This window comes from Nelumbo nucifera, chromosome 2, assembly GCF_055504915.1.
Source record: "Nelumbo nucifera cultivar China Antique chromosome 2, China Antique-T2T, whole genome shotgun sequence".
NCBI classification, from domain to species: domain Eukaryota; kingdom Viridiplantae; phylum Streptophyta; class Magnoliopsida; order Proteales; family Nelumbonaceae; genus Nelumbo; species Nelumbo nucifera.
Window position 1 is genome coordinate 99,385,765 of NC_142650.1, and position 12,383 is coordinate 99,398,147.

Below are 12,383 nucleotides of genomic sequence, written 5' to 3' on the forward strand. Positions count from 1 at the left end.
TGGTTTCAACCCAAACCTGGTCCATTGACACACATATTCTTGTCTTATATCAATGGACCATACATTGGCTTAATCCAATCCAATCCAATATAAATTTATTACAGATGGATCAGGTCCAATCCAATCTAATAAATGTTTGAGACCGAATTGGTCCAATCCAATGTCTTGTTGGTCCGTCCAATTCATACAAATTGATTTTGGACTGGACGGGGTCCAATCCAAAACCGGTCCATTGACACCCTTGTCCCTGATTCAGTTTTTTCATGTAGCTCCAGGTTCAGTTCCACCTTACAAAGAAATATGAATTTTAAATGCCAAGAAAATAGTCTAATTCAAAATCATTAGTTCAACAAAAACTTCGCAGTCCTCTGTCTCTCCCCCCTTAACTTGATATGAGGAATGAGGACACCACATCTGAGCCTAAAAACTGAACTCTACAGAGAGAAGAGAGGGAAATGAAAAGAAAAGAATGGTGATAGAAAACCATGAAAAAGTCCTACACATACATAGGAATAAATAAACCAAAAGATAAGTGCTCAAGCAGAAATCTAATTTCCAAAACCAAAAGATAAGTCCTTAGACAACTCCAATGCTAACCAGATGAAAACCTGAGACATCCGCACCCAGAACCCGATATGCAGATGGCTAAATAAACTAAAAGCGCATGAGATTGAACCAGACTATATGGAATTGAAATTGGGTTGCTGGCTACTGAGAATTGAGCTCTGTTTTGGGATCCTTATTTTTCCTGCAGTTGATCCCATATTCTCATCGTGCTCAACCATCGTCCACAATAACAGAAAATGAACCAAATATTGTTTATGGGAAAAACATTTTGCCATCAAAATTTTTAATTATGGGAGGATATCATAATTTAAAAACCAAACCAGCATAAAAGTCAAGTTTACCCATAAATGAAGATAAAAGGGGAAGTCCCTCTAAAGAATTACAAGAATAAACTGTAAGCTCTTGGTTATAGAAAATAAAACGCTGTTACTGAGATATCTGTGGAGGATCAGCAATGAACCTGTATATATTTTTGGCCGAAAGTTATTTGAGGATCGGGTAATATGGTGGGGTGCCTATACAATGTAGAAAAAGTAATAAGATTAAGGTTTGGGAGATTCCTGGTGCAGCAATTTGATACTTTGCACTGATTCCAGACATGAGACTAACAGTGAAGCATAGAGAGGATTTGGTAACTTCTAAGGGGGCGTTCTTTTTTCGGATTTTGAGAGGGGGGGAAAGTTGGTCAATGGGATTTTGGTTCCCATTGACCAAGAATCTCATGTTCTTTTTTCAGATTTATGTGGGGACCAGGGAAAGTTTATTTTCCTGGGTACCACTTACCTGTAAGTGATACCCATCTCCTAAGTGGGTAAATAACTTTCCCACCTAGGGAGGAAGTTGCCAACACTTGAATGGGACACAAATATCCCTTTTAATAATGGATTTTTATGGCTAAAATGGTCATTGCCTTATTTACAAGAGAAATAAAAGAACATGGGTAAATGCACTTACCCGATAAGTGCTTCCCAGGAAAAACTTACCCAGGTAACTACATTTACCTGGGTAAATAATTTACCGAAAAACGAACAAGGCCTAAATATTCTATGCTGCTTCAACTTGTCTTGGGTGATAGTTAACCAAAGCCCAACCTGGATGAAAGCCATGAAAATGGATTATCACAAACTTCAAGGCTAAACAGTTCTCCAATCTGTTCAGTGTTCACATTACTATCCTTACCTTCACCTTCTTACTTCTACAGTTTAAAATTCTTCTATCATGATTTAATTCTACAGGTATATGCATCCAGAACCTGAAAAGATGAGGATATGTTTGAATATTGAGATTTGAGAATATACTAGATAAATGAAACAGATAACTAATGATACTTATATAGACATGAAACAGAGGTCCACTAGAGAGAGAACCTAGAAGGAGAAAGCAAACATTTGAGATTTCTTTCTTAAGCCTCAACTTTGCAGGGAAATGGAAAATCAATGAAAGACTGAATCCTGCAAAAATTCTGTGTGAAATGAGAAGGTGATAACAACAAATTTTGAGGCATTTAAATCTATGGAGTTATGAAGCATACTCATGTTTACATAATTAAATTGACGAGTTGACATTTGCCAAGTAGGTGTGAAATGTTGGCATCAAAGTTGCATAAATCCTACGATATGAGACTTGGAACAAGCAAAACTGCAAGAAGAAAAATGGTTCTGTTGATTCCTTTCTACAGAAAATCAAAGATGGTAAACAAAGTTTGGTATCCCTATGACCTTGCCAAGCAGAAAAGCTTCTTGTACAAGAGAAGCTATTTGTGAGATTGATAATAGTTTAAGAAATCTATCCCCCATCCATGCGTCAATGGACCGGTTTTGGATTGGACCCCGTCCAAAGTATTCAATTGGACCCATCCAAAATCCATTTGAATGGATTGGACGGACCACTAAGACATTCAATTAGAACAGTCCAAACTTAATGGTCTAAAGTATTTATTAGATTGGATAGAAGATAAGAATACAGATTTCGATGAAACAGGTTTGGATTGGAACAAATTTAAATTAACACTAATTTGAACAGATTGGACTGTTCAGACATTGAATTGGATTAGTCTAAAATGATCTAAAGTATTCATCGGATTGGGTTGGATCCAACCCATTTGTAATGGGCTCATATTGGACTCGATCGAATTGGACCAAATCCAATTCAGTTGACACCCGTATGTCCATGTAAATAGATAACACCAGTAGTAACAATGTCATGCAAATATATTCAACCAGATGGTAGCAAGCACTAAGTAGATAAAGGTAAATGATACACAAAGTACCTGATGAAGGGCAATATAAGCATTTTTGTTTGCAAAGCATCTCTCCTCTGGTCGTAATTTCTTCATATTACCTCTTGGTCAATCTTTATGTAAGGAATATGTGCCACTTTGGACCAAGCCTTCCTATTACCCTTGAGGCACTGTCTTTCGAGCAAGGGACAAACCTGTATTTCAAGATAAGAAAGCTGGTTAAGAAGCTCCACCTTTGACAAGGATGCGACATTGGGACACCTTATGATTACCAATTTTTCAAGGAATGTAAGGTTTGGAAGCCAACTGCGAAGGGATATCAGCTTGTAGCAACGCTCAAGACAAAGAGATGAAAGGGTAGTGGGTAGCTGCAACGATTCAAAAGAGGTGGAAGGATCAGTAAATCCTGCAATGGTTAGGTTCCTAAGACATGTGAGTCTGTGCAGTCCCAAATTGACTAGGAGGCCAATGTTCTCGCAGTCCTTGATGGAAAGCATAGTTAAGTTGCTCGGCAAACCGTCCTGGGGAAAGGATGCAAGCTTAGGACAGCCCCAGATTTCCAATTCTTGAAGACATGTCAACTCGGGCAAGTGGTTGGGCAGAGATGCAAGCTTTCCACAAAACCTGATGGAAAGGGAACGTAGATTGTTGGGCAATCCCTCCTCAGGAAACGAAACCACTTTCTGACAATCCCAGATTCGCAGCTCTTGAATTGACGGAAGATTGTGCATGTAATTTGGCAGACACTTGAGGTTCTCACATTTAGAGATCCAAACCGAACGCAGGGTGCTGGTGGTGGGTAGAGCTTCTAATTGTGGAAGGGATCTAAGACACGGACAACCTTCGATTTCTAAATGCTCAAGAAAAGCAAGGTTGTGGAAATCATCAGATAGGGATTTGAGCTCCTGACAATATTTGATCTGAATGACCTTGAGTGATGTTTTTGAACCACATATTGGGATGGATTTAAGATGATCACACCCAACAATAATCAAATATTTGAGAGATGGCTGGTTGCACAACAGCCATGTTGATAGGAAAGATACAGCCTTGCAATATTTGACCTCAAGGCGTTCAAGCTTATAGGGCAGTCCTGTCTTTGGGAAGCACATGAAATTACTACATGATTCAATCTTCAAATCGTGAAGAGATACGAGATTGTATAAATCATCAGGCAAGAACCGGATCTCATTACAGTGGATGATTGAGAGACGTCGTAAATTAGTGAGCAAACCCAGTTGGTGCAAGTATTCAAGTTTATCACAATTTGAGAGACGCAGAAATTGAAGTCCAGATGGTAAGCCATTCCTTGGAAAGGATAGCAGTTCAGGGCATTGCTTAACTTCTAAACGGCTAAGAGAAGAAAGATGCTGGAAGCCCAAATCGTCACTCAGAGCATTGAGCATGTCACAATCAGAAATCTCCGAATCTTGAAGCGGCACTAAGCCTTGCAGAAGTCCCTTGGGTAAATGCTGCAGCCTTGAAAAACGAGAGATACGCAAAGAATAGAGTGAATTGATGCTAGCAACGCTTGTCAGTAGATTGTTGGCATCGTTACATGGTCCTGCCAAGTCCAATTCTCCGAGCAATGGAAGCATTGGAAGTGTAATCAATCTATTACATCCATACAATATAAGATTTGTCAATGCATCCAAGAAGCCCGGTAGCTCTGTCAACTTTGGACAATTACAAATGACGAGTTCCTGCAGGCCATGTTGTTCATCAAATGCTCTAGATGATGATGATGATGGTTGAGCCATTTTCTTGTCTCTTTGCCCAACATCAAGCAAATGGGCATCAGATGGAATAACTTCTCCAAGAGAAGTCAATTGGCCACAGTCCTTTATCTCTAATCTGACCAAGTTGGGGAAGCAAGGCAAGTTCCCAGTTAGACGGTGGCATCTTTCTAATGTAAGCTTGCTGAGATGAGAAAATGTCCCTGTCCACTGTGGAAAGCTATTGCCAAGATAGCCTTTGATTGTGAGCTCCTGTAGGTTCGTATGAGGCTCTAACAACTTGATCAGTAAATTAGTGAAGCTCTGTTCAAGACAATTCCAAAGTAGTTCTAGCCCACGAAGGTGCTGCTTATCCTTCATAACTGAGTTTTGCATATGCTTTAGCCTTTCCGCTTCGTGAAGGCTTTCCACGACGGTGGCATCTATGGAAATGCAAATATTCCCTCGGAGCAAAGACAAATGCTCCAACTCAGAAACCCTAACAATACCACTTATAAAGCCCAAGCTTGTCCTGTCTAGGTACAAAGAAATACTAGACAAAGTTCTGAGATTCGTTAATCTACATATTCCTGGTACAACTAATCCACTAAAACATTGGCATTCATTTCTTTTAAGATGCCGGAGGTTAATCAAGCACCCTGTATTATTTGGCAACCATTTGAGTTCTCGGCAACCATCAAGTAACAGTGTCTGTAAATTGTGGAGTGAACATATTGATTCCGGTAATCTTCTAATTGGAGTGTAAGAGAGATCAAGAAGCCTCAGATGGATCAAATTGCTTATGGAATCTGGCAACTCAGTAATGTAATAATAACTCAAACATAACACACGTAAGCATCTTAGTTTGGTAAACAGATCATGGATGACCTGTTTAGGAAGGTACAAGTGCTCATGCTCATACTGAAAATACTGTTGTTTTAAGGGTAAGAATGTGCGCAGATCCCCAACTTTATCAAAGATGTTAAATTTCTTTAGCCCTTCATACTGTCCACGATAGTATGAGCAATACCGAGCCTTTCTAGAAATATTTCCAGCATTGGATCCATCCTTCAACCATAGGTAGGTTTCCCCTGCGATAAATCTTGCTAAGTCATTCATGAGGTCATGCATCACATATGTGGATTTATTGAATCTTGATTGTTGAAAGAATGCTGCCTGAAGTAGATGGTTAAAATATTCATCACCAATGTCCTCCAATTCTTTCCCCTGTTCTGGTTCCAGCAGACGTTCAGCCATCCAAAGAAGGATTAAGTTCTCCCTATCAAATTCATAACCTTTAGGGAATATGGAACAATATGAAAAGCATCGCTTTAAATTCCCAGGAAGATGAGAGTAGCTCAATCTCAGGGCAGGAATAATTGGATCATTGGGTAATTTCCAGATTTCACTGTACAAGATGTCGTTCCATTTTTTTTCCTCTGTTTCTCCAAACAAAAGGCTTCCAAGTGCTTTTGCTGCTAAAGGCAAACCTTCACATTTCTTTACAATTTCCTTGCCAATCAATTCCAAGTTTGAAGAAGCCAAGGTTTCATCTCTAAATGCATGGCGTCTAAACAGTGACCAACAATGATCATCTGATAAGATGTTAAGTTTATAAGCATGAGCAGAGCGTGTAGCTTTCGAAGCAACAATTTCATTTCGTGTGGTCACTAGAATTTTACTTCCTTGTACCCCAGCTGGAATTTTTAGAGAATCCCAGGCAATATAGTTCTCAACCCAAACATCATCCAGAACAAGCAAAAATTTCTTCCCCATTAATAACTTGTAGAGTTTAGCTTGAAGTGGAGCTAACTCACGAAGATAACAGGGATCTCCGGTGGCGGACTCAATAATTGCTCTTGTTAACTTCACTACGTTGAACTCCTCTGAGACATGAACCCACACTCTACGATCAAAATGATTTGCTACATCTGCATCATTGTATACGAGTTGAGCAAGGGTGGTCTTGCCAACTCCACCCATACCAATTATGGAAATAACAGGGAGCTCATTGTGAGTTCGTTCAACTGATAGTAACAGATGAACTATCTCATCCCTATCTTTCTCTCTGCCGTAGACCATAGATTCATTTATTATGAAACCTGTTGTTCGATCTTGTCTTATTACATACCTTTATTCTTGCTATTTTGTGCTGAATTTTCCTTTTCAAGCCTTTTATCCATATCTTTGCTTTGGGCTGAGACTTCTCTTCCCAGACATTTATCCATTTCTTGTGTTCTGCTTCTACCTTCTGACGCAGAGCTTCAGTTGCGACCTGGTCCAGTACGTCCTCGATATCATAGGCTAAATATTTGAGATCATCTAGCCACTTCTCCACCTTCTTCTCGCCTTTCAATTGCTTGTTCTCTGCATCATCGAGCACTTTCTGAATTCCAGATACTATACTCTCCAGTTTCTCCAGTTTCTTGTTGATCCTCCAACGAAGTGCGATCTCCTTGACCTCCTTAGAGCCCAACTGCCTGACTATGAATGCCATGACCGCCCCAAGAAAAACTTCTCCAATAGCCATATTGATATCTGCTCTTTCTGCTTTGTGAAGATTGAAGAAAGCAAATGATGAAACCAGAACAGATCGAGGCTTATTTATGGCGAGCCAATATGATTAGCTCAATAGTTATCGCATCGTCACAAAGTCCAAAAGATAAATATGTCCATCAAGATATGCCACGTCATCTTTATTTATGAGACCCGCATGACGTGGTGTTTCGTGATTGGCTCAGTATTACGAGCTGTAGAGGATTAATCAACCTGTTGACTGCCCTCCCTATATATCTACTTAATTCCACGGGTTCAACCATACAGTATATACACGAAAAACTTATAATCACAATATTTATTTATATAAAAGGGTAATTTACTGAAACATCTCTAATCATTTAAATAATTTAATCAAAAGAAAATAAAAATGAAAATATCATTTTTGTCCATAATTATTTAATTATATTTGATTCATACCCTTAACATTTTCAACTTAGTTTAGGAGTTTGTCTCAGTTTGGCTCAAATTCAACTTCAATTGGATCGGGTACATTTATATCATGGTCCCTTCCACATAATAGATTTATTATATTATTTTTAAATGAAAGTTTGATTAACTTTAAATAAATAAAAATAATTATAAAAGTTAATATTTTTATTAATTCCACTAGTAAAATGGGGTGGGTTCAGGATAGCGCACTCCATCCCTTTCCCTGCCCCATAGTCAAGATGTTTTACCTCATCCTCACTTCATCCCCAATGTCACGCAGGTTCAGGGCAAAGTAATCACTCAATGTCGAGCGGGTTCAAGGGCAAAGCACCTCAATCCACATCAAGCATGAGAATCCTCGATTTTCCTTACCTCGTCCTCAGTATTGGGTGGGTTCAAGTATAGGTGTAAATTGGGTCGTGCTGGGTTAACACTACACAACCCACATGTGGCCCACACAAGAGTGCAAGTCATGCCGTGCTGACCCACGAGGCGTTCCGGGCTGTGCCTCCCTCCTCTAGGATAATTTGGGAGGTCCATTTGGCACAACCCACACAGACTCGTGCAATGCTATGGGTCGGGCTGATCTAAAGGCCGAACCATGCCGCACACCAAACTAAACTAAACGCAAGACACTCACTCCCTGTCTAACATTTTTAAAATTGGACAAGATGGAAAACCATTATGGGTCAAACAGTCCGACTGATTGGTCGTGAAGAGATATGAGTTTATACAGACACTCAGTCAAGAACCGGATCTCATTGCAGTTGATGATAGACAAACTTCGTAAGCCAGTGAGCAAACCCAGCTGGTGCAAGTGTTCCAGCTGGGTTAAGGATACCAGTTCAGGGCATTGCTTAACTTTTAAACGGCTAAGAGAAGAAAGATGCGGGAAGCCCAAGTCGTCACTCAGAGCATCGATTCAAGAAGCCCGGTAGCTCTGTCAACTCTGGACAATTAGAAAGGACGAGTTTTCCTGCAGGCCATGTTGTTCATCAAATGCAATGCTCTAGATGATGATGATGATGGTTGAGCCATTTTCTTGTCTCTTTGCCCAACATCAAGCAAATGGGCATCAGATGGAATAACTTCTCCAAGAGAAGTCAATTGGCCACAGTCCTTAATCTCTAATCTAACCAAGTTGGGGAAGCAAGGCAAGTTACCAGTTAGACGGTGGCATCTTTCTAATGTAAGCTTGCTGAGATGAGAAAATGTCCCTGTTCACTGTGGAAAGCTATTGCCTTGATAGCGTTTGATTGTGAGCTCCTGTAGGTTCGTATGAGGCTGTAACAACTTGAGTAAAGAGTAGTCAATATTCTCATTGTAGATGGCTCTATTATTCTCTCCCATATAATTCCAAACCAATTCTAGCCCACGAAGGTGCTGCTTATCCTTCATCAATAACTGTTGCATATCCTCCTTTAGGAACCGTTTCCCGTCCAAAGACTCCCTTCTTATGAAAATGCAAATATGTCCTCGAATCAAAGACAAATGCCACAACTCAGAAACCCTAATTGATGTGGGAGCATGTGGTCGTGCCCTACGACTAGTCGGCACATGTCCCGTGCCAGTGCCCAGAGCGGACCCAATCAGGATGCCAGTAGAACAGGGCTCGATGGGTACCCCAGAGCCAATGGTATGCATTCACTTGGCGGCATCAGATGATCATGCCCCCTCGTATGGACTGCATCCGCAACGTCCGAGGTGAGCTACCTCCTATCGACCTCAAGTATAAATAAAGGGCAACCCCTCCCAGGCAAAGGATCTGAAACTTAAGACACTCAAGCATCCTTTGGGATCTCTCTTTTGTGACCTCGTCTAAGCCCTCGTACCTCAGACTTCGATCACCTTGTACCAACACACTAATTTGACCGTCAGAATCTCTGCCTCAGGTGCCACCCCGGGGCCTCTGACATGCTCTCTCCCTTGACAGGATCGATCTACTCGCCCTCGGCCTTTGGTACCTCGCGTCTCATACCTTGGACCTCGGACACCGAGCTTCAGATCCCTTAGCCTCACATCGGCCAGGAAGCGAATTGATAGTGTTGACCTCGGTCAATCCGAGCATCAACAATTGACGTCATCTGGGGGAACATCGCTAAGCCTCCCCTCTATCAAACCTCAAACTAAGAAAACCAACTCCTAAGCCTCAACCAACATGGTGAGGAATGCTAGGAACACACAGAACCTGATTACGACGGAACAACTCCAAGCGGTCCTTGACCGACTAGACTAGATTGCTTGGCGAGTGGACGAGGTGTGCCCCCAGGGCGAGCGCGAGTCCGTAGACCCACTAGCCCTCGGCCCCGCCGACACTCACCGGGTCAATCCCTTGGAATCTGGCAGCAGCCAACGTGCAAGTCAACCACCCAGAACCTCAAGAACCCCCATCCAAAGGGGGTCAGAATCAACACAGTCTCATGACGATGAGCGAGACTCCGATCAGCATCACTGCCACCGAAGAGCGAACCCCCGGGATGAAGACGGGTTATCAAGATGCCACAGCCCCCTCTTGACCAACGCGTGCACCTCTCCCTCATGAGTCTCAGACCTCTACAACCTACTGAATAATCAACGGGCCAAAAGGAATGAACGCAGTCCCACATGCCCGACCCTCGCCAAGTTTGCGAGGACTAGAACGGGGCACAGGCCCCCCTCTATCCACAAATCGTGGACTTGCAAGCCCAACTTAGATCCGTCAAAGATGAGCTCCACCAAGTCAAACAAATCCGAGCTGAAGCCTCGGCCAGCCAAAGCCACCCTTTTGAAAGGATGGATGCGTTCACCTCGAACATCATCTCCGAGCCTCTCCCCCTGCACTTCAAAGCACTAGTGTTGGAAATGTATGATGGGACAACCGACCCGGATGATCACCTAGAAAGTTTCAAGGCGCTCATGATCGGATACTCTGACGCCCTGACGTGCCAAACTTTCCTGGCCACCTTCAAGGGGGCAGCTCGGCGATGGTTTTCTGGCCCCCCACCTCATTCCATCAACTCATGGGAGCAGTTCGCCAACCTATTCCTTGCCCACATCATCAGCAACAGGCGGTGCTAGAAGAGCGTTGTCTCCATGATGTTAGTCAGGCAGAAGAGCGGCCAGAGCCTACGGTCCTACATTGACCACTTTAAAAAAGAAGAACTCGAGGTATGGAACCTCGACCATACGGCCTCCATGCACGCTGCCATCAACGACCTCCTCCCCGGTTTAGCCCTCAAATGCTCAGTTGCCAAGACCCCACCGAAGTCCAAGGCGGAATTTCTGAAGAAGGCATAGAAGTATATCGTGGTCGAGCAAGCCTCGGCCGGCGATTGCCAGGAGGGAGAAGCCGACTACCATCATGGAGGCCTGGAGAAGAAGAGAAAAAATGGGGACCACCGAGGTTCAACATGAAGATCAACCCCAGCAAGTGGGCCTTTGGCGTCACATCAAGCAAATTCTTGGGTTTTGTCGTCACCTAGCGGAGCATAGAAGCTAACCCAGAAAAAATCCAAGCCATTTTGGACATAGCGCCCCCTCGGTTGGTCATGGAGACTCAGAGGCTAACCGGCTGAGTGGCTGCCTTCAGTCGGCCAAACAGGTTTCTAGAAATTTCTTAAGCTGCATTTGGCATTTCTTATTTTAAGTTAAAATAAGGAATGCCAAATGCAACCTTAATCAGAAGTCATAAGATCTGTGGTTTTTGTACATTCAATTTCCAGAAATTTGTTCAAACAATTTTAAATCTTCTATCACTTCTAGCCTAGAAAGGAGAACAATTAATCAATTGAAATTTTCATAGAGGAGGACTTCTGGTCTATACAAGATATACATCCCTATTTGTTGGTAGATTATACTGTCAAAATTAGACAGTTGAAAACAAGATTTCAATCTGAAAAACTGATCCATAATAGAAATACAACAGTTTACACTCATTTCTGAAAGCTTTGATCCATCAAATCAAAGATGTGATGAGAGATCAACAAATTGACAGTTTTGAAAATTAAATGGAGTAGAGGTTATGTTTTTTAATCAAAAGAATAGAGGGCATGTTTTGAAAATTAAATGGACAGTTAAGGATTCTTTTCTCCCTCACTTTTTTTCTAATAGGGACCCGTGTGATGCATGGGCTTTGTTAAGTGAAAGCTAAATAATAGAAATATATAAAAGTATATAATTGATATATATTTTAACTTTTTAATAATCAATTCAATAAATCTCCACCCGAGTTGGTCGGTTTTCTAGTATTTTCAATCGGCTTTGGTTCAACAACTTTTCAACCCGACCAAATTAGGTCAATTTCAATTTGTCCATTTCTAGACCGACCTGATTATAGATATATATTAATATTTTATATTTTAAATATGATTTTTTTAGTATGGAAAAGTGGGAAAATTCCCATATTTCTTAGTCTAAAATATTTTATATCATAAATTTCATTATTTTTAAATTTATTTTTAATAATACCACTATAATTTATTAAATTTAAATTCAAATTTTAAGCTTAAATGTTTTGAACAAACAAACCAAACTGAAAATAGACCTAAACCGATACAATCCGAGTTGACGAATTCTCGCTAATGGCTAGTCAACTTTGGGTGAAAAACTCCTACATGACCAAGTTGATTTGGTAGTGAAAATAGCTTACAACCAAACTAAACCAATCCTTGAAAACTCCTAATTTTAGTTAAATTAATAATTTAACCGCCAATAATTATTGAAAATTTATAGCAAAAATACACAATTATTGAAAATAAATTTACAATGAAAATACAATAATTACAAAAATGCAATAAATACTAAAAATATATTAAATTAGTAAAAAATAGTGTAATTTCAAATGATAGTTTAATCTCTAATGAATATTAATCAATAAACTATAAAAATAACATAAT

At 40.8% G+C, this 12,383-nt stretch overlaps 1 protein-coding gene across 7 annotated transcripts; it reads right to left on the reverse strand.

Moving 5' to 3' along the window:
- Positions 1 to 346: 346 nt before the first annotated feature.
- LOC104606288 (putative disease resistance RPP13-like protein 1) lies at positions 347 to 7,134 on the reverse strand. Of its 7 annotated transcripts, XM_088897218.1 has the most exons (5): positions 2,837 to 7,134; positions 2,099 to 2,205; positions 1,935 to 2,018; positions 1,747 to 1,819; positions 348 to 1,658 (listed from the first exon to the last, which is right to left on the reverse strand). In XM_088897218.1, the coding sequence occupies exon 1, from the start codon at positions 6,601 to 6,603 to the stop codon at positions 2,899 to 2,901; it is 3,705 nt and encodes a 1,234-aa protein (XP_088753344.1). In that variant the 5' UTR covers positions 6,604 to 7,134; the 3' UTR covers positions 348 to 1,658; positions 1,747 to 1,819; positions 1,935 to 2,018; positions 2,099 to 2,205; positions 2,837 to 2,898. The 7 variants fall into 7 exon arrangements, with proteins under 7 accessions (XP_019054807.1, XP_088753343.1, XP_088753347.1 ...); XM_019199262.2 differs by having other exon boundaries at positions 347 to 1,819; XM_088897217.1 differs by having other exon boundaries at positions 347 to 2,018.
- Positions 7,135 to 12,383: the final 5,249 nt, after the last annotated feature.

What these genes read in the sequence shown, in the direction of transcription:
- LOC104606288 (XM_019199262.2), bottom strand. Translation starts at nt 6,603, where the DNA reads ATGGTCTACGGCAGAGAGAAAGATAGGGATGAGATAGTTCATCTGTTA.